The sequence below is a fragment of the Triturus cristatus genome, chromosome 12 (genome assembly GCF_964204655.1).
Source record: "Triturus cristatus chromosome 12, aTriCri1.1, whole genome shotgun sequence".
Taxonomy (NCBI): domain Eukaryota; kingdom Metazoa; phylum Chordata; class Amphibia; order Caudata; family Salamandridae; genus Triturus; species Triturus cristatus.
Genome location: NC_140595.1, coordinates 135,499,860 through 135,522,582, shown reverse-complemented (window position 1 = coordinate 135,522,582; position 22,723 = coordinate 135,499,860). Strand labels below are relative to the sequence as shown.

Here is a 22,723-nt window from a genome sequence, read left to right as displayed (position 1 = left end):
GAAAAACTATTTAAAGCGAGTGCTGGAAATGTCCATCTTTTCTGGGCATTGTGCATTGAGGAAACTCTTCAGCTTTGTTGGGTCCTCATAAGTCGTGGTGTTATTGTTGAGAGTGACTTTAAACAAGCAAGGATGAAGCAATCCGAAACGAGCTCCAATTGAACGCAACGCTGGACGCATATTGAGGAATTCTTTGCGTCTATCTGCTGTGGATTTGGCATAGTCTTGCGAGAAGAACAGTTGATGACCTGAAAATGAAATACGCTTCAGGAGCCTAACTGCGGAAAGCACTTTGAGGAGGTCAGTATACTCAAGGAAATACAATATAACTCCTCTTGGTCTTTTCATGCTTGAGGGTGTTGAATGCAGTGGGCCCAGTCTATGAGCACGTTGTATATTGAGAGTAGTGCCCTCCGGTAGATTTAGTACTGTCGGTAGAAATTTTTGAAAGAAGGAGATGGGATCCGATCCCTCCGTGCCTTCCGATAATCCATAAATGCGAAGGTTGTTGCGTCTGTTTCTATTTTCAAGGCTTTCAACCTGTTTTTGCAAGGATGTAATCTGGGAATTAAAGATGTCTACTTTGTTGTAACATGCACTGAGAGTTTCAACATTATGTTCAACCTTAGTGACTCTTTCTTCCAATTTTTCCCATCCATCGGTTAAGATTTGTATTTTAGACTATGTCTCTTCAACAAATGGCCGCAGAGCTCGAATTTCCTCCAGAAGGAGATCCATGGAGACAGACTAAGAAGGCTTGGGTGGAGAGGGTGGATTTTGATTAAGGCGTTTAGTTGTTATTTTAGTGAGAGAAGAGGAGCCATTAGTCGTATTCGAAGAAGCAGCTGTTTTTGGCGTCGATGTTTGGGAGTCCTCCATTTTAATGAAGTTCACACGTGACTTTGAATGGACAATAAATCTACGATGTGAAGATATTTGCGATGAAGATACTTTTTTTAACCTACCCATGCAATGGGGAGAGTTAAAACCTATACAGAAAAGGTAATGTAAAACTGCAAGGTATAATTTGCGTGCGCAATTCCACCTAATAATAGTGGGCAAGGCACACTGTAACAGAATTTGCGTGCATTTGGCACATGACAGAATATCTAAATATACATTTGCCAATAAGCATGAAGTGAAATATAAAAGTGATATCTGTATGCTTAAATGGAATAGAATATATGTATGAAATGTAAGTCACCACAATACATTACAAGAGTGTGTCTATGCCCAAGCAAACCATACCACATGCTTAGCTTAATACCATATCCAATAAAGCCACTTTAAATAAAGAATCTCGTGGTACACTCATATAACATTGTAGGTTCTGAGAGAAACACAGCTAAGAAGTGCAGATATTTGCACATACACCTATTAGCAACACAGGAACAAGGTTGCTGAAATGCCCATCTAAAGTCTGTTAATACAAGCGCAAGGGAGTAATGTCCAAATTCACTTTTCTATATGACTTCTAGTGTGAAACATCCATAATCAGTGAACCGAGGTCAGTAAATGAATAAAACATTGCTCCTTTCTGAAGAAATTCAGAGTGCGATGGAAATAATCTCCTCAGTGTGCAGACTGCTTTGAAGCCACAGTTCTCATTCAGTTAGTCAGGAAGCATGTGTTTCACAGAAGGGGCATTGCAAGGCAAAGTGAGGCAATAAATCACTGCAGAATTTAACGTTAGAGTTCTTCTCATGTTAGTTCAATTTGTTAACCTCCAGAAATCTATGCTGCCAGTGAAAATGCAAACTGAAAGGAAACCGGGCTCTCCCAGCGCGCGAGTGGCAGATAAGCAGCTGTCAGATACCTCAGCTGTGGGCAGAAAGGTTAATAAAAGGTCAAAGCTTGCCAGAAAGAAGAGGAAAATACTTCCATTTAGAGGCTCTTACATTCCGACCATAAATTATGCCGTTTTGCAGACCTTCAAGACTCGGGTGAAGCCAGAAAATCCCTCAGAAAGCCCGTCACCTCAAGCGAGTCACAGGAATGCCGCCATCTTCCTCGGGCTCAAGCCACACCCAGGGCTGTGGGCGACTCCTGAAGAGGAAATCAGAGCAGCTTGGTGGCAGAAGAAGAGTCAGACAACAACTGGCATTGCTGTTGGTGACTATGTCTTCTGCCGCCGTCATGCCCCCTGGAGTCTCAAAAGGGCTGGACAGAGTGCTGCATGGGTTAAGATGGCTGCTTCTAGTGGTAAGCCAGGCTCAGGGAGTAGCCCCTGAACTTCTGTTATTATTGAAGGATACTATACAACAGCAGAACGGTACACTAAACTATGTTTTACTCAGATTGCAGTAATTTATTTTTAGAAAGCAGATGTTCAGAGAAATTGGGCTGTCTCAACGCTTTCTCGAGTTTCTGTATGAAAGTGTGGGTCCTGAGCTAAAAATGGAATATACCACTTGAGGAAGTCAAATCCATGTCAGAATCAAAAGTGAATTGGAAAAGAACAAAGATGCATTGCAGCCTCTGATGGGGCAAGTTTGATTTATATGTTTTATGCTATGCTACATTACTCTTTTTTGGTTTTTTATTATGAATATATGCTGGACCAATTTATTAGCCAAGAAAACCCTTGATAACAACCAGTTTTTTGATGTTCAACTCTCCATGTATTTATATATAGAACATTTTACTTGCATTTCTGCTGTGCTTGCTGTAGGGTTAATTTAGGAAGAAAATCGAACTTTATGTTGAGGGCAGCCCAATGATCCTTAAACGATTATATCTGGGCAGAAGAGGTTGAATCTGTGCAGTGCTTATGAGATGTTGAAATAGGGTTTGACTAGGTGTGAGGTCCAGGCTTAGTCGCCTCCCCTCCAAATTCCCTTTCCAGAGTTTAGTCTTTCTCTCTCTTTGGATCAATGGACCTTCCCACCAAAAGTCTGGTACCCTAAGTCTCCCTGGGCCTTTCCCCACCAGTGGAGATGGCAGAGAAGATGGTTTGTCATATGTTGCATTACAGATGAGCCTTACCTGCTTGTTAAACTAATAATATCCTTTATCTCTTCCCAGGCAGGTAGGAGGTTCCCCAAGCTCAGCAATCTGTGCTTTTGACCTAATGGAAATTGAACGTGCCTTTGAAGGCAACTTCAAGGAGCTGAACAAAGACAGTTCGCGATGGACCACCTACACAGGACCCATTTCAAGCCCGCGGCCCGGCAGCGTGAGTCATATTTATTTACCGAACTCCCACAATGGACCACGTCTAGCCTTTTCTCTTTCTCCACATCTAAATGCTCTCACTGTTTTAAATTTGGTTTTATTCTGCCTTGTCAACTTTCCTTGCACCTCAAGGCATAAGCAGATCATAATTGTCTACTCTCTTGCTCTGTGTTGCTACAATATTGTGTTCCTTGGTTTAGACCAGGAGGGACACCAGGCTCTGGTCAAAATAAGCATGATGCTGATAAGTGCTTTGCCTTCGGAGGAAAAAAATGGAGCGGCAGTAAGCCGCTCTGTAATGGCTATCGCCAACATCTATTGTCATTTATATCCTGGCTGGGACAAGGTGTCATAAGGGAAGGGACTCCAAATATTCTACAAAACCCCCACCCCCATTTCTAATAATCACATTGTAGATATGTTTACATGTCCGTAAGACCTGCCTGACCAGAATAGTATGTTTTACAATCATGTATTTAATTGCATTTTTAAAACTGTAGTGGAACTTAACTGCAATGTTTAAATAAGCCTAGTCATATTTAAGTATTACTAGTTGAATAGAATAATTGTGTAAAATGTTGAGGGTCGGCCCCAAAGTTTTTTTTTTCACTGGAGGTTGGTATTAAAAGGCTTGAAGACCACTGGTTTTGAGGAATGTCGATGCCTCTTGGATATCTTCCAACAGTCGCTCCAATTTGTTACCTTATTCATGGAGGCGAGTTAGATGATGGCTGGCGAGCATTCCTGCAACACAGCATGGTCAATGCTTTCACAGATTGGTTATTACATCAGCTCCTTCCCTGTTGTTCTCTAACCCTTTGCCTTTTTTTGTATTTCCCCCCTACCCTACTGGGAGTCATTTATGGACTTACTAAACCTTCCAATAGGAACTATTCATATGTACCGCTCTATTACACATTTGTATGCCAGTCTTCTCCAAAACCTGATTGTCTTTCACCCAAATGTTTCTCTATCTTTTTGGTATTTCAATGAATCTGGGTTGGTCTCCCTCACCCAACCTCGAGTCTGGGGTTGCCTGTCTTCCTGTGCAAAGGACACCAGGCTTGTCAGTTCAGGCTGAACTTTTCCCACTGGAGCAGGACCAAGGCTGATCAAATTATGGCTGCTTGAAGTGGCATGGTAGGACAAAAAACAATGGACTGGGATTTGGTTTTGCATAGTTAACCATGATCTAGATTAATTCAAGCAATCCACCCATCACTTTTATTTGTTGTCCACAGTTTCCAAAATTTGCACGCCAAACTTTAAACTCCGAAATGTTTTCATTTTTATGTGCAGAACAAGGGTCCACCTTTTTTTCTTAGTTATTTTAATCTTATATCCATTTGCCGACACGTCACTGACACCAAATTGATACCTGGTATTTTAACTGCTGCGATTATGCTTCTGTTACTTCACTGAAATACCTCTTTTGTAAAAAAAAAACATCACTCTTGCTTTACCGGTCCCGGAAAATGGGCAGTTTTTTCACCACACACAGGTTTAGCGATATCGCGGGTACCAGTAATTTTAGAGGTTGGAATAATCCAGCCCACTATGAGTTGGACCTTAAGGGCCCAATAAAATGAGGATTTACAGGGTAAATAGTAATTCTGGATTGGATTCCTCTGGTGATTCCTCATTTTGACCTGGATGGTCACCGGGAGATTTCAGGTGGTGTCAGCAGCTGGCCTCTCTAGATCAATGCAGAGGCCTGCAGTGCTCCTCCATCTGCTGATGGGACTAGCAACTGATGTTTCTGAACCCCATGGGAATTCAGTAGCCGCTCGTAATGAAGGCCAAAGGGTGACCCAGTTCCTTCGTGCCCATCTTTCTTCGTATGCCTGTCGCCTCCCTCCCATCTATAAGAGGTGATCTGCTCCTTCTCCTCTCAGCAGTGTCCCTTTTATTCCCCAAATCCCAGCTCCTCCACCATTCCTTCCTTGTCAACGCCTTCATACTCCTCTTGTCATGGTCTGGCAGACGGTGGCGTGCCTATGGCAGCAAGTCCAACTCGGCAGGTGAATCCTAACCGAACGCATTGTTTCAAAGCGGGAGACCATATTTAATGTTCAAGCCAAGCACACACCTTTTGTGTTGTTTAAATTTCTTTCCACGGGACATGAGATCAGTGAACCCCTGCGCAGTTCACACGACTCTCACTGAAACACTAGTCTTTCCCAGAGGAGATGCACTGAGTGCTCGACCCCAGTGTCCATTGGTGTATATATTAGCAACACAACTTGCTTCCTGCTGGCCTTACCCATCCCTACAAAAAGAGAGTCAGATAAGGACAGCATGGCTCACTGTGCCATATTTAACCTAACCACATCTGCACGGTTGCCAGGGTTAACTTTTTGTATATCCAATGTTCTGGGCAGGTCACAATTCTTTTCTGCAGCCTTGTACAATTTTGTACTTTTGTATCTTGTACTATTAAGAGCACTTTGCCTTGGGAAATGCTCCACTCCTTGACTTTACCTGAGCTCCCTCTCTGGTAATTTCTCATTTTGACCTGGATGTTCATGCAGAGATTTCAGGTGGTTTCACCTCTTCTTCTGTGTTCATGGGCCAGTTAAAGATGCTTTCATTGTAGCTCGATCTTCCTTCTGAATCTAATCTCATTGCATTCCTGTGTCCTTATGTAAAAAGGATTCCTTTTTCTCCCTTCCACTAGTGCACACTGGGCTCGTCATCAGATAAAGAGCTCACCTTCATGAAAGATCACTTCCTGATGGACAGGAAGGTCGAAGCGACAGACAGGCACCCGCTGCTGGTAAAACAGAATGTGATATACACCAGGATTGCAGTTGATGCAGTCAAGGCCGCCTCTGGAGTGGTCTACAATGTATTGTACCTTGGTACAGGTATGTGCTGAACATTAAAACAAACAGTTTTTTTCAACCTGTTATATTTTAGGAAGTTGCTGTCTCTAGTCTGAAAATAAGGACTTTTTCTTCTTTCTTGCTTAGTTTAGGAAATCGCCCAACAGCCTAAGGGCTTCTTATTAAAATGTTTTGCTGTAGGAAACAGAAAGCCTCATAGGTTCCTTCCAATAATGCGACAGCGAAAGTGGCTCCCTCTCTCCGTGTTGCTTGCGCTGATGCCCCATATCCACATTCCCACCTTTCCAAGATAAGCATTGCCTATTGATCATGCCTGTTCTGGAAAATGGTCCTTTTTGGGGACATTCCCAACCCACTCCATGCTGCCATCACCTTGGTGCGTTTGCACCCTGTGTGTAAAAATGTATTGTTTAGAGGTGCATTTACCATGCCCAATATACTTTTAACCCCTTCCCTGCTCATGACGGAACCGTTCCGTCATGAGCCACGGTTGGCGTGTGCTCATGACGGAACGGTTCCGTCATGACAATCCTGTTGGCGGCCGCTCCGCCTGCGCGGCGCTGTTTCCCCGCCTGTGCGAGGGGACAACGCAAATGGGCGGAGTCATGACGGAACCGTTCCGTCATGAGCACAGCTCAACTGTGGCTCATGACGGAGCGGCTCCGTCATGAGCACAGGCCCACCGCGCTGCCCCCCTGCCCCCCCCCAGCGCTGCAGCGGAATGTCCGCAGCAGCGAAGGGGTTAAAGTGAATGTAAGAGAAGCACACCTTTCAAATAGTGCTTAGGAATGTTTCTTGTTATAAACTATAAGGAGTTCTGTCGGGTGAATCAATTCTTCATCAAGAATTGTGGAAAAATGTTGTTGACCGCTCAACATTAATATCAATGGGTCACAAAATGATCCCTTTGAGAGAAAAAAGTTAATCTTATTTCCGTAAGATGAGTTCAACACATAGAAAACGACAAGCATGACAAAAAACTAAGTTTTTAGTTAAATATATTCATTGTCATATATCGAACACTTTCTTTACAGGATATAAATCATTTGTTTTGTTTTTCTCATATTTAGCTGCCCATAACAAACAGAATATATACAATAATTCACAACCACATATAAATAGTGAAAATTAAATAATAACGGTGTTCACACACAACCCATTTAAGACAATGAGAACATATAATGTCCGATGTCTTAAGCTTTAAATTTCAGGTTATCCTTATTTCTTCGTTTTATATTATAGGATAGCTGACACAGGACATAAAACTGTGCTGTTGACGTTTCGACAGTATGATATTGTGTTAATGACTACGCATCATACCGGGTCTTCCTCAGGACTAAAATGGTAGCAAACCAATGTACAGCCTGTAAGGAAATGATACCCTACATTAGTGTCATGCAAGATTTCTACAGTGTTTTCTTTCAAAAATAGGAAGGAAGGAGGGACCCATAGGTGGTCACTCACCTTCACACAATGTACTACTGTATACCCAGGTTCTGAGGGTCACAGAGCAACCCCATCATATTCGTTGTTAGGGGTGTTTCTTAGCAAGAAAAATCTCAACTATGTGGATATTTTAGAAATAATACACTTGTCCACGTAGGCAATTTATAAACTATTACGTGATGTATGTTTTCATATTGGAATACTTAATTGAAACCTACCTCTTAGCAGCTAAACAACGCACGCACAGAAGAAAATAAATAGCCACGTGCTTTTTATATTTAAAATTTGCTGTTATATGAGCTGTACTCCATGAACAATGTAGACTTTCAAGCACCCTGTTAAAACTGACCAAACGCCTAACGTGGCAGAACATTTCTGAAACAGCTAATATTCTAACAATGTGTGCCATGCTATTTGCAAGAGCAGAAGGCTATGCAGCCTCTCAGCTAGCGCTGCTCACATTGGAACGGGCAAACTAATTTCCAATCCCGGCCTCAGCTCAACCTCCTGTGATTCTGGGCAAATCACTTAATCTTCCCCCTGCCTATAAATGTGCAGCGTCTTGCTCTCTGTTAAAGTAATCTGACACCCACAGGCCAAATGTCTTAGAATCCAAAAAAAGAAGTGGGGGGGGGGACTGACCAAGTCAGGCAGTATGCAAGTGACATCATTATGCGTGCTATCAAAGCACATGACGTCCCGACGTGTGACATTCCACGTGGCATCACAGGAAGTGACCTCACTGGAAGTGATGCTCTGATATATGTATGTTATAACATATGAAACTGCAATAAAATATGTTTTTTTTTTTTTTAAACAGTTGTCTCCTGCAAAGCATATCATGTAACATGCAGGTCAAAGATTTTTATTTTATGTAGATAGGTAAGTGGATTGCTGCTATGAACACAGAGATCATTTTGTTACTTGCAGTTAATAAATAGTAATTCTTCTAGTAGACCACAGTGAGCTATGAAGTGTATTTGACTCCTACTTCTTATAACCCTGACTGTCTCATGTAACACATCTTGTACATTAATTTACACACTTACATGATTTATTTGGAATGGATAATGTGTATGTTATGTAAAGTGCTTTAACACTGCATTGATATGAGTAGCACTATAAAAGAAATTTAAAAAGTACTATTTAAATAGTTATTTGTGTAAATACTGAGACAGACCAACCCATCTGACATTCTTACAGTGCATGCACCTATATACAACAAAGTAAAAAGCATGCATCTCTTAAGTACCTGTGAAGAGATAGCAAGCTGTGTGCTTTTGATTTCTCCCCGGTGTATTTGCATTTGTGAGGTTCCAGGATGCCTCCTGTCCCATACTTGCTCAAAAGGAGGCCTGAGTGCCCCTTAACTTCTGTCTTTATCGTTGCCCAGCTGGAGGTGGAAAAAAAGCACCCTCCCTGCCTGCACGTTGCTGCTGGGAATCGAAAGCAGACAACTTGCAGGAGCTGATGAACGTGTCCCTGTGTTTCAAGATTACACTGGGACAAGTTCAACATATTTCTGTGGGGCCCGACTTCTTAGCAGGGGGCACGGCATCCACTCTGTGAAAAGAGTGGGTGAACGCCGTGTACCCACTTGTACCCCCAACTCTTGCCCTGAATCCAGCTATCTGGGCCATGTCATTGGCTAGTTCATTGTAGATGATGTTACGGGAAAGCCATCAAGGCCTGCTGGCTTTATGACAGGGCTTTATCGGAAGACTAAAAAGTCAGCCACTGTCCGGACCCACTTCAAAAGTAGTTCTGATGTTTGTACAGGATGAAGAGCATAATAGCTGTGCTCCATTCCATTAGTGCCCATGTATGAATCGTGCTTTCGGATTGGGATGATGCCATCTGTGAAGCAGACACAAGATCAGAGTTGATGCAAGGCAAATCTTCAAAATTTCATTTGGCCTGGCATTCCAAACATTAGTGCACCAGAGCTGCCTACTCCCTACCTGAAAACGTTTCCTAGAGCTGTACAAGGGTGTAGGTTGTGTTTAATATTTGGAGCCTGGCTAGGCCTCAGGGTCACTTATACCCCAAGGGGAGAGCTGGGTTTAGTGCAAAAGACCTTTTACAAGATGCCACACTTGTTAGACCTGTCAGCCCTTTGGGTGGTCCCTCCTCATCATTATTTATTTTGTCCCACGTTTGCCTCAAACCCTGTTATGAATTTTTCCTTTTTGGGAACCACCAGACTTTTTAGTGTTGATGCACGGTCAGGGAGCCATTTTCCCTACCCCTGGAACTTCTGTCTGAGGGCCTGTGACACAAAATGGAGGCCACCTGTGACATCATCAGAACCCACTGGAGATTTCTAGAACCTTCTGCAACATTCTGGAACCCTGTGACAGTTGGAGGCAGTTTGGAATGTTGGGAGGCCATCTCAGTGTGGCAGTTGGCAGTTGGCACTTGACTGGAGAGGAGAGAGGACAGAGATTCAGAAGGAGGAAGGAGTGAGGCAGCAGGGGTGGAAACCAGTGCTTGGAGTGGGGTCCAGAAACCCACCCTTGATGCTAGTCCCTACTGACCAAGCCCAGCCTAGAGCCCTGTGTGGGACCAAGTCCAGAAACACCATCTTAAGGACCTAAAGATTGTGAAGAGGCCTTAAAGAAGACGACCAGCAAGTTCCTGACCTGTACAGCAGTGTCCTCCTGGAGTCCCGACGTCGAGAAGCCTGGAGACCTGGAGCCCGAGGTGGAGAAGCGGCGCTGACGGAAAGCAGACGTCGTACCCGGAGCCGCCAGAGGTCGATAGAGGGCGCCGACGGAGGTCGTGGAGAGTCACCGGAGGTCGAGTAGGAAGTCACCTGAGGTCGAGGTGAGGCGTCGACGGGGGAGTGAAGTCCGCCCTCCAGAGTCACCGGAAACCAAGGTGAAGTGCGCAGGAGGTCGGGAGTGGAGATCGCACTCCGGAGTCGCCTGAGGTCGAGGTGAAGCGCGCAGGAGGTCGGGAGGGGAGATCGCACTCCGGAGTCGCCGGAACCCGAGGTGGAGCCGACGGAGGTCGGGAGTGGAGGTCGCACTCCGGAGACACCCGGAAGCGGGGAGACCGTGACCCTGTGACGCCGGAACATGACATCGAGCCAAGGCCGCCCAGCGACATCGATCCGGAGCCGCCTCACGGCACCGACCCGGCGTCAAGTAAAGCAGATCGACGCGACATCGAACCGAGGCCGCCCAGCGACATCGAACCGGAACCGCCAGACGGCATCGACACGGCGTCAAGTGGAACAGATCGACGCGACATCGAACCGGAGCCGTCCAGCGACGCCGAGCGGAGCCGATCATCGTGAAAAGGGCAGTAAGTGGTAGAAAGGGCATTTGAGGCCCTGTGGAGCCCTAAAAGACCATTCTAGGGGCTAGAGGGGTGTTAGAACCAGCCTGGGAGTGCCAGGGGTGAACTGAGACTGGTGCAGTGACCTCTGTGAGGGGTTGTGTATTTTGGGGAGAGCCAGATCCTTAGGTTACCCTTATTCTACCTCAGTGCAGGCCCAGCCTTGATCAATCTAGGTGGGACACCCCTCATGTCATCCAAATGACCACAAGCTGTACCTGGGCATAGTAAAACCAGACTACCTCATAAATGTGATCTGATTTGCCATTGTTAGTGATTGCTTATATTATTTATTGAAGGCGTTTTATCTATGGTCTGACTGTATTTATTCCTGCATAGTATTTATTGTCTGACAGTATTTAATTGCCCTCTGTATTTATTGCACCTATATTTATTCCGTGTTTATTTATGACCTGATCCTATTTATTGAAACCCCACTGTGGTATTATTTATTTGACCTGCTCTTTTGAGGAAAACCTTATTGTATTGTATTGTATTTATTTTCATGAAACCTGCAACTAAGAGAAAAAGATAAAGACAAGCTACTTTCTTTCATAATTTTTACGGTGTAGTGTCGTTTTTGGAACGGATGAACGCATGGTTATTGTGAGGGTGTGACGTACGCTTAGCACGGTGCCTGACCCCCGACCGCTCGAGCCAAGCTACCATTGTGCTTGGAAACCTGGTGACTGCTGACCCGGTTGCCCGGTTTCCAACATAAAATTGGTGTTCAGCGGTGGGATAGAGCTGTGCTTGCGTCCACTCGACAATAACTGTGGGTAGTCCATAGGCCTACACCGGGAGTTTTCTCCAAGCGGACTTCCTAATTTTGAGTTTTGTTTTTTCCAAATTTACTTCTGGTGGTGGGAGGAGGTATTATAAAAGGTACCCCCTGCATAGATTCTGTAAGCAACTGTCTTCCATCCTGAATGGGCAAAATGGAGTTTGTATTGGAGGATGTGGAAACTTATACTGTGGCCCAACTCAGGGAGTTTTGTGAGCGAGAGGGGGTGTTTTGTCCCCAAGGTGCAAAGAAGGGTGAGCTCCAGACCAGCTTAAGGGCTTGGGGGGAGGCACGACGAGAAAGTAAGGTGGAGAAGGAAGATAGGGATGGAGAGCCTGTCAGCGAGGGGGCTGGTTTGTACCAACCTGAGGTGGGGGACCTAGTAGCGGGGACCAGAACACCTTCAAGGAAGGGCAGCAGTGTCTCTAGCCACGGCTTATTAGAAGCAGAATTCACTGACCGGAGGGAGAAAAGACAGCTCACATGGGATTTGGCGAAGCTGGAGAATGAAAAAGAGGAACGGAGGATGGCTCACGAGTTGAGGCTCAGGGAGATAGATCTCCAGATCCTACGGGTCGGGGCACACCCTGTTCCTAGTGGTGGCAGCGAAGAAAGAGGAATCACCAGGGAATCCAAACCCTATTTGCCGAAAGACATAGTAGCTAGCTATAGTGCAGGTGATGATATCGCCAAGTGGCTAGCGGCCTATGAGATCTCATTAAGGGTCCATGGGGTTCCAGAGAAGTATTGGGGAGGGGGATTGTACAAATACATGCCTCCAGCTGGTAGGGATACATTATTGGCCCTGGAGCAGGATGAGCAGACCCACTACCCCACCATGAAAGTGGCGCTCGTAAGGAAGTTTGGACTAACACCCGAGAAGTATAGACAGAAGTTCCGGGGTAGCCACCAACTGGGCACACAGAATTGGGTGGATTTCCTGGACTATGCAAAGAAGGCATTAGAGGGTTGGATACAAGGCAGTGAGGTGAGGGACTACGAGGGGTTGTTTGACTTGATGTTGAAGGAACACCTGCTCGAAAAATGTTTCCCTGAACTGCGTCAACACCTGGTGGATAGCAAGCTGACCAATCCCCGGAAGCTTGCTGAGGAGGCGGACATTTGGGCTAGTACCCGGGTGTCCACAAGGGGGACTGGAGGGGACTCTCAAAAGACCGGACAGGGCGCCCCCCAGAAGAAAGAGGGAGGGGAAAAGAAAACGGAGTTCTCTGAAGGCCCCCAAAATAGTTCCCAAGGGAAGGGAACAGGATTCACCCCTAGGGCTAACCCACCCAGAAACCCTAATCCTGGCCAGAGTCAGCAGCCAAGGGTTGTCCATTGCTACGAGTGCGGTGGTGTCGGACACTATAAGGGAGATGTGAAGTGCCCGAAAAGACCACCCCCTCCCATCGGAGGAAAGGCCCCCGGAGTAGCTAGTGTAGTGCTCGGGGAGGAGATGCCCTTAGGTAAGGGAAGGGAGTGGGCGGGTGTCACTTTAGTGTCCCTGGGAGAACGGGAGATGGTTCCTAAGATCCAGGTGCCCGCAAATACCACAAAGTATGGGCAGTGGGTCACCATCAATGGCCAAAGAGGGGAGGCTCTGAGAGACACAGGAGCCAGTATGACTATGGTACGTAGCCAACTGGTGTCTCCAGAGCAGGTAATTCCCCATGTACTCCACCCTACCGCGATGGCTGACGGCAGAATGGGCCACTATCCGGTGGCCGAGGTTCCATTTGAATGGGAAGGGGTTGCAGGTTCACTTCGAGTTGCCGTAAGCCCTGCCTTGCCAGTCGATTGTCTGCTGGGGAATGACATGGAGCACAATGCTTGGAAGGAGGTGGAATACCGCACTCATGCTGAGATGCTGGGTACACCTGACTGGGCCTGTGTCAGCACAAGGTCCGCGACTACCCGGAGGGGGAGTTCATTTAGGCGGGAGCCTGGAACAAAGGCACCGCCGGCTGCCGATCAAGGGAAGAACCGAAGGCAGGAGGAGCCTGCCTCGGCATCCGCGCCCCGTGTGACGGATAGGCCACCGGAGGAGGTGGACCAGGAGTCCGCGGAGGGGGATGTTACCAAACTGGAGAACCTACCCATCCCGGCCGAGTGGCACGTGGAGGGAGGGCCGACCAGGGAGGAATTCTGCAAGGGCCAGAAGGAGTGTCCTACCCTTGAGGGGCTGAGGCGACAGGCCGAAGCCCAGGCAGCAGGGAACGTGGAGGGGAACTATAATATTTACTGGGAGGATGGCCTCCTCTACAGTGAACCCAAGGCACCCATGCACGGATCGTCACGGGCCTTGGTTGTCCCTCAACGTTACCGAGCCTTCCTTCTGGAGTTGGCTCATGAAATCCCCTTGGCAGGACACCTGGGGCAAGACAAGACCTTTGCCCGTCTTGTCCCCCACTTTTATTGGCCTCAGATGAAAGTGTCGTCCGACACCTACTGCCGGACGTGTGTGTCTTGTCAAGCCAGTGGGAAAACAGGGGTGAAGCTTAAAGCTCCCCTGGAACCACTTCCTGTCGTTAGCACCCCCTTTGAAAGGGTGGGCATCGACATTGTGGGTCCGTTAGATCCACCTACTACAGCTGGTCACAGGTTTATCCTGGTTCTGGTGGATCATGCCACACGGTACCCAGAGGCCATACCTCTGAGGACCATTACTGCACCTGTTGTGGCTAGGGCCCTGATGGGAATCTTTACCCGAGTGGGTTTTCCCAAGGAAGTTGTGTCCGACAGGGGGACCAACTTCATGTCAGCATACATGCGGGCGATGTGGAAGGAGTGTGGAGTGACCTACCAGTTCACCACTCCTTACCACCCCCAGACCAATGGTCTGGTGGAGAGGTTCAACAAAACCTTGAAAGGCATGATCAGAAGTCTGCCTGAAAGCCTGCGGAGGAAATGGGACGTCCTCCTACCCTGTCTATTGTTTTCCTACAGGGAAGTGCCACAGAAGGGAGTGGGCTTCAGCCCCTTCGAGCTTTTGTATGGGCACCCTGTGCGTGGACCTCTCAGCCTGGTGAGAGACGGATGGGAAAGAACTCCCAGAAAGCTTCCCCAGGATGTGGTGAGCTACATGCTGGCCTTCCGGAGCCAAATGGCTAAGTTGTGGAAGCAAGCTTCTGACAACTTGGAAGCCAGCCAAGCAGTGATGAAGGCGTGGTATGACCACAATGCTCACCCGGTGGAGTTGGAGCCTGGCCAGAAGGTGTGGGTGATCGAACCAGGAGAGCTTAGCGCCCTCCAGGATCGCTGGTCAGGACCCTTTGAGGTGTTGGAGAAGAAGGGTAAGGCTACCTACTTGGTGGATCTGAAGACCCCTCGTCAGCCCCTACGGGTGCTGCATGCCAACCGCCTCAAACCCCACCATGAGAGGCCCGAAGTCATATTGTTAATGGTGACTGACGGAGCAGAGGACGTGGAAAGCGAGCCTCTCCCCGACTTATTTGCGTCTCAAAGAAAAGGATGGGTTGGTGGAGGGAGTGATTCTCTCCCCGTCCCTAACTCCTGAACAGAAGGAGGACTGCCGCCAGGTCCTGGGGCAGTACTCTTCGTTGTTCTCCCTTGTTCCGGGTAGGACTCACCTGTGCGTCCATGACGTGGACACAGGGGACAGCCCACCTGTGAAGTCAAAGATCTACCGGATGACAGACAAGGTGAAGGCCAGCATTCACAGTGAAGTCACTAAGATGCTGGAGCTAGGAGTGATTGAACCTTCCAGCAGCCCCTGGTCCAGTCCGGTGGTACTAGTACCAAAAGCTGCACCACCGGGGGCCCAACCGGAACTGAGGTTCTGTGTGGACTACCGGGGACTGAACTCAGTAACCAAGACTGATGCTCATCCGATCCCAAGGGCGGATGAATTGATTGACCGGCTGGGAGCTGCCCAATATCTTAGTACCTTTGACCTTACTTCCGGGTACTGGCAGATCTCTCTGACTGATGGAGGTAAGGAAAGGTCAGCCTTCTCCACGCCCAAGGGCCACTACCAGTTCTGCGTGATGCCCTTTGGGCTCAAGAACGCACCTGCCACGTTTCAGCGTCTGGTGAACCAGATCCTCACCGGAATGGAGAGTTTCTCTGCTGCTTATCTGGACGACATCGCCGTCTTCAGTAACAGCTGGGAGGATCACTTGCGTCACCTGCAAACTGTTCTCCAGGCCCTGAAACAAGCTGGGTTAACGATCAAGGCCAGTAAATGCCAGATCGGGCAGGGGTCGGTAGTGTACCTTGGACACTTGGTGGGTAGGGGAGCGGTGCAACCCCTCCAGGCGAAAATCGAGGCTATTATGGCCTGGGAACCCCCCAAGACTCAGACTGAGGTCCGAGCTTTTCTGGGCCTCACAGGATATTACCGCCGCTTCGTGAAGGGGTACGGGACCATTGTGGCCCCCCTCACGGAGCTTACGTCCAAGAAACAACCTCGACGGGTAGTCTGGACGGAGGCTTGCCAGCAGGCCTTTGTGAAACTGAAGCAAGCCATGTGCGAGGCCCCGGTCTTAAGGGCCCCAGATTTTTCCAAGGAGTTCATTGTCCAGACGGATGCATCAGAACATGGCATTGGGGCAGTGTTATCGCAACTCAATGAAGAGGGTCTGGATCAACCCGTGGTCTTCCTATCCCGGAGACTACTTCCCAGGGAACAGAAGTGGAGTGCAATAGAGCGTGAAGCCTTTGCAGTGGTATGGGCTCTGAAGAAGTTGCGGCCATACCTGTTTGGCTCGCACTTCCTGGTTCAGACCGACCACAGACCCCTTCGTTGGCTGATGCAGATGAAGGGGGAGAATCCCAAGTTGCTAAGGTGGTCTATTTCCCTACAGGGAATGGACTTTCAGGTGGAACATCGGCCTGGAGTGGACCACGCCAATGCAGACGGTCTCTCAAGGTATTTCCGCCTTAGTGATGAGAACTCCCAAGGGGTTGGGTAGCTCTCCCCACTTTCAGCTGGGGGGGACGCGTGTTAGACCTGTCAGCCCTTTGGGTGGTCCCTCCTCATCATTATTTATTTTGTCCCACTTTTGCCTCAAACCCTGTTATGAATTTTTCCTTTTTGGGAACCACCAGACTTTTTAGTGTTGATGCAGGGTCAGGGAGCCATTTTCCCTACCCCTGGAACTTCTGTCTGAGGGCCTGTGACACAAAATGGAGGCCACCTGTGACATCATCAGAACCCACTGGAGATTTCTAGAACCTTCTGCAACATTCTGGAACCCTGTGACAGTTGGAGGCAGTTTGGAATGTTGGGAGGCCATCTCAGTGTGGCAGTTGGCACTTGACTGGAGAGGAGAGAGGACAGAGATTCAGAAGGAGGAAGGAGTGAGGCAGCAGGGGTGGAAACCAGTGCTTGGAGTGGGGTCCAGAAACCCACCCTTGATGCTAGTCCCTACTGACCAAGCCCAGCCTAGAGCCCTGTGTGGGACCAAGACCAGAAACACCATCTTAAGGACCTAAAGATTGTGAAGAGGCCTTAAAGAAGACGACCAGCAAGTTCCTGACCTGTACAGCAGTGCCCTCCTGGAGTCCCGACGTCGAGAAGCCTGGAGACCTGGAGCCCGAGGTGGAGAAGCGGCGCTGACGGAAAGCAGACGTCGTACCCGGAGCCGCCAGAGGTCGATAGAGGGCGCCGACGGAGGTCATGGAGAGTCACCGGAGGTCGAGTAGGAAGTCACCTGAGGTCGAGGTGAGGCGTCGACGGGGGAGTGAAGTCCGCCCTCCGGAGTCGCCGGAAACCAAGGTGAAGTGCGCAGGAGGTCGGGAGTGGAGATCGCACTCCGGAGTCGCCTGAGGTCGAGGTGAAGCGCGCAGGAGGTCGGGAGTGGAGATCGCAATCCGGAGTCGCCGGAACCCGAGGTGGAGCCGACGGAGGTCGGGAGTGGAGGTCGCACTCCGGAGACACCCGGAAGCGGGGAGACCGTGACCCTGTGACGCCGAAACACGACATCGAGCCAAGGCCGCCCAGCGACATCGATCCGGAGCCGCCTCACGGCACCGACCCGGCGTCAAGTAAAGCAGATTGACGCGACATCGAACCGAGGCCGCCCAGCGACATCGAACCGGAACCGCCAGACGGCATCGACACGGCGTCAAGTGGAACAGATCGACGCGACATCGAACCGGAGCCGTCCAGCGACGACGACCCGGCGCCGAGCGGAGCCGATCATCGTGAAAAGGGCAGTAAGTGGTAGAAAGGGCATTTGAGGCCCTGTGGAGCCCTAAAAGACCATTCTAGGGGCTAGAGGGGTGTTAGAACCATCCTGGGAGTGCCAGGGGTGAACTGAGACTGGTGCAGTGACCTCTGTGAGGGGTTGTGTATTTTGGGGAGAGCCAGATCCTTAGGTTACCCTTATTCTACCTCAGTGCAGGCCCAGCCTTGATCAATCTAGGTGGGACACCCCTCATGTCATCCAAATGACCACAAGCTGTACCTGGGCATAGTAAAACCAGACTACCTCATAAATGTGATCTGATTTGCCATTGTTAGTGATTGTTTATATTATTTATTGAAGGCGTTTTATCTATGGTCTGACTGTATTTATTCCTGCATAGTATTTATTGTCTGACAGTATTTAATTGCCCTCTGTATTTATTGCACCTATATTTATTCCGTGTTTATTTATGACCTGATCCTATTTATTGAAACCCCACTGTGATATTATTTATTTGACCTGCTCTTTTGAGGAAAACCTTATTGTATTGTATTGTATTTATTTTCATGAAACCTGCAACTAAGAGAAAAAGATAAAGACAAGCTACTTTCTTTCATAATTTTTACGGTGTAGTGTCGTTTTTGGAACGGATGAACGCATGGTTATTGTGAGGGTGTGACGTACGCTTAGCACGGTGCCTGACCCCCGACCGCTCGAGCCAAGCTACCATTGTGCTTGGTAACCTGGTGACTGCTGACCCGGTTGCCCGGTTTCCAACAACACTGCATTCTGGAACCATCAGAACCATTCATGAACTCATTTCTAATTTATTTTGCATCATTAGTATTGCATATATATATATAAATATATATATATATATATATATATATATTCACTGAAAAAACCATAGGTTTCACACACGTTATAGTTAGGAATTATCATTTACAAAACCTTGCAAATTCACTTAAAAAACCATAGGTTTCATACATGTTATAGTTAGCTATACATTTCACTCGTAAAAAACCAATGAAATTCCACGTTATAGTTAGATCAGGTAACTATAACTTGCGCGCCCACAATAAACTGCTGATGACGTCACATAGTACATCACTCATGACATGGTCAGTGACATCACTCATGACATCAATGATGACATCTGAAATTACACATTGTGGATTGCGGTCGCGCAAGTTATAGTTACCTGATCTAACTATAACGTGGAATTTCATTGGTTTTTTACGAGTGAAATGTACAGCTAACTATAACATGTGTGAAACCTATGGTTTTTTAAGTGAATTTGCAAGGTTTTGTAAATGATAATTCCTAACTATAACGTGTGTGAAACCTATGGTTTTTTCAGTGAATTTGTACGGTTTTTTAAATGCTAAGTTATGTATTTATTTTTTATTTTTTTTTCTGGTTTTTCACTATGCGCACATTCACTGAAAAAAACATAGCTGCGCTGTTCAGTAAGAGTGAATTTATTAGTTACAGAAAATCCCAAAACCGTAGCGCCATGGCCGCCAGCGATGCAAGAAGCCGTGAGGAGGCGGCAACGGAAATGTTTGATGATTCACCAGTTGTTGCAACTGAATCTACTAGTTCTCATGAGGTCCCCAGGGTGGGCAATACAGACATAAAAGAACTGTTTAGGAAGCTGGAGAAGGCTATGCGAACTGAGACCTCAAAATGGTGGGAGCATCGTTCCCTGTCACGCTATCTGGAAGTGGGACGCGTACCGCGAGGGTTACGAATAATGCTGGCACCCAGCTACGAGAATCCGGACCCTCAGATGTTGGTGGATTGGGCGGAGTGCAATTTATTGAGAATCCTGGTTAAATATGCGGAAAGCGATCGTTCGAAAGTCCAAACCATCATAGAAGAACTGAACGATCAAATCAACAAGCTTGGTTCCTCCGATTTGGAGAAGAGGTATCGTGAGGAGATGCTTATCCGTTTAGCCAAAGAAGAGGATTCGATTAAGAAGCGTAAAGCTTTTAAATTTCAAAGGGACAAACTTGACTACCAAAATGGTCAAGTATTCACATTCGCAAAGAAATTCGTCCCTTTGAAACAGAAAGTGTGCCAGTTTCCCACAACTTCTCACCCCACAGCGAGTAAGACCGTGTTGCAATCTTCTTCCTCTATTTCTGATCTCAGTTCGATTCCAGGGAGCGAATCTGAAAATGAGCAAACTCCTGTCAAGAAGGAATTGGGGTTTACACGGTTTACACTGGCGCAAGAGGTGGATTGTCTTCGTCAGGACAGACGACAAACCTTAAGGCCACGCGTGCAGAACACAAGGGTGGCAAGAGAAACAACATCAAGCGAAGGGAACGAAGACAACACCGCAAAATCCAGCAGCGGTTACAGACCACAGAACAACAGGAGAGGTCAGAAGCGTTGGAATCGCAAGCAATGAATGCTGCCACCAAACCCCTCACTATTATCAACCTCACCAACATGCAATTGAGTACTAATGAAGAAAAGATCCTTGCCCTCGGTCTTTCATTTTGTCCAGCTGATAACTTCAACTATGCACAGACTCGCATAGATGTTTATAAATTTATACGGAAGTTGAAGCTTCGCAAGTTCTTTGAGATGAACAAAGGTGGAACAAATACAACGCAAGTGAAACCCCTGCTGTTTCATCTAGTCCCCCAGTTGGGACCGTGGGGGATTTCAACCTCTTACGTGATCTTCATCAGCTACACGAGGAAGGCCGAGTGGAGGACCCCTCGCAAGGGGTGCTTGCTCTGATTACCAACAAACCAGGCACAACACCCTTCAAACCGAAATCCACGTTCAATCCCATCATGGTCCATGACAATATAGAAATATACAATGAAATGGTAACCTGTCAGTTAAAATCTCTACACAAATCTGTCAAATGTGCCCGGCAGACACAACAACATTGCAACCATGGATATGGGCAATTGATGAAAAAGATCCAAAGCAATGATAACGTGATTGTCCGTCAATCAGACAAGGGAGGAAATGTTGTTTTATGGCCACGTCAGTTGTATGTAGAAGAGGCTTTGTTGCATTTAAATGACAGGTTGTGCTACAAAAGAAGTGAGTGGAAATTGGTAAAAGCAGCTTGGGGCGATTTCTACAATAAACTATTGGCTTGGAAAAGTGCGGGCCTTCTCAGTACAGAGGAATACAAATTTTTGAAAGTGAATCATCCCATCATGCCGGTCTTTTATCTCATCCCCAAAATACATAAGAACATTGTCAAACCTCCAGGCAGGCCAAATATTTCGGCCAGAGGCAGTATTTTGGAAAAGACCTCACTTTACATTGACTTTTTTCTACAAAAGTATGTGAAGAGACTGCCCTCTTACATACAAGACACCAATGACTTCCTGAGGAAAATCAATGACATAGAATGGCAGGATGAGTACTGGTTGATTACCCTTGACATAACCTCCCTCTACACCAGCATACACCATCAAGATGGGATTAAAGCGGTGGAACATTTCCTGAGAACAGAGCCCTTGTACATGATGGACCACTGCAAAATGATTTTGTCTATGATCACTATATGCCTCAATAACAACTTTTTCTTATTTCAGAATGTTGTGTTCCAACAGTTAAGAGGCGTGGCTATGGGGGCTTGCTTTTCCCCAAGTTATGCGTGCCTACACATGGGCATGTGGGAAGAGCAAGTCCTCCATAAAGATTTTAGCGGTGTCATGGCCAATAACATCATTGCCTGGCATCGCTACATAGATGATCTATTTGTAGTTTGGAAGGGGTCAGAATTAGCAGCCTCTAACTTTATTCAGGCCATCAATGTTAACCAGCTCAACCTGCAGTTTACAGCCCAGATCAGTCAAACCCATGTCAACTTTTTGGATGTAGAAGTTTTTATATTCAATGGGAAACTTCATACTAAACTGTTTCGTAAAGAAACTGCGGGCAACACAGTGTTGCACGCTAGCAGTCATCATCCAGAACACCTTATACGCAGCATCCCCAACGGGGAGATGTTGCGCATAAGACATATTTGCAGCACTGATGAACATTGTTTGGCAGCTCAGGAACAAAGTAAACTAAGGTTCCTAGCAAGGGGTTATTCTCCAACAGTCATTGACAAGGCCATGAGCAGCACTAGATCTCTGGCTAGAGATCAAATTTTGTGTTCAAAATCTGTAGACCCCAATTCTGTTGTTTCTTCCAGTCCAGCATCCACTCAAGGGGATGCACCCAGACTGATCTTGACATACAGTCGCCAACAACACACCTTGCGCAGAATTTTCAAGAAGAACTGGTCTCTTATTCGCTATGACCCGGTAATTGGTAGCAATGTGTCAAATGCCCCTGCCATCACATTTCGGAAGGCTCGATCAATGAGCAACATGTTGGTAAAAAGTAGTCCCGAAATAGGTGGTAACACAAGCAACTGGCTACAAGCTAGTAAGGGGTTTACCAAATGTACTACAACCTATGCCTCTCCGTTTTGCAACACCCCCTGTAAAATCACTAAGAAGCTCGCATGCAGGACAGACTTTGCAGTCTATGTGCTGGAGTGTACGTGTGGCCTGCAATATATTGGTAGCACCAAATTGCAGGTTCACAAACGTATACTCCAGCACATGAGGGCTATCACTAATCACGACGCATCTTATCCAGTAGCAAGGCACTTCAGAGAGAAACACAACAGCAGCCTACAATATTTGAGCTACTTCGTTATTGATTCAGTGCCACCACTTAGACGTGGTGGGGACCGGGAAGCCCTTCTTAGAAAACTGGAGACACGGTACATTTTGGAGCTAGACTCCAAGGTGCCGAACGGATTAAATTCCAGTGAAGATTTCTTCACATGGCTCTGAATCTTACATCGGCTGCTAATCTGTCTACGAGTTGCTTCTTGTCAGTTTAAACCAATCTATGTTCCTCCAGAACCTGTAGATGTGATGAAATTGGAGATCCTTTTTTCGTCTCCTTCTGTTTTTTGTCTTCCTTCACCGTTG

General features: G+C 47.1%; 1 protein-coding gene across 3 annotated transcripts in view; it reads left to right on the top strand.

The window, feature by feature from the left end:
* SEMA4A (semaphorin 4A) overlaps nucleotides 1–22,723 on the top strand; it is a 283,525-nt gene that overhangs the window by 232,493 nt on the left and 28,309 nt on the right. For all 3 annotated transcript variants that reach the window (XM_085638559.1, XM_085638558.1, XM_085638557.1), the window contains exons 10-11: nucleotides 3,025–3,175; nucleotides 5,852–6,041. In XM_085638559.1, coding sequence (XP_085494685.1) covers nucleotides 3,025–3,175; nucleotides 5,852–6,041 — 341 coding nt within the window. The remainder of the gene's footprint in view (nucleotides 1–3,024; nucleotides 3,176–5,851; nucleotides 6,042–22,723) is intronic.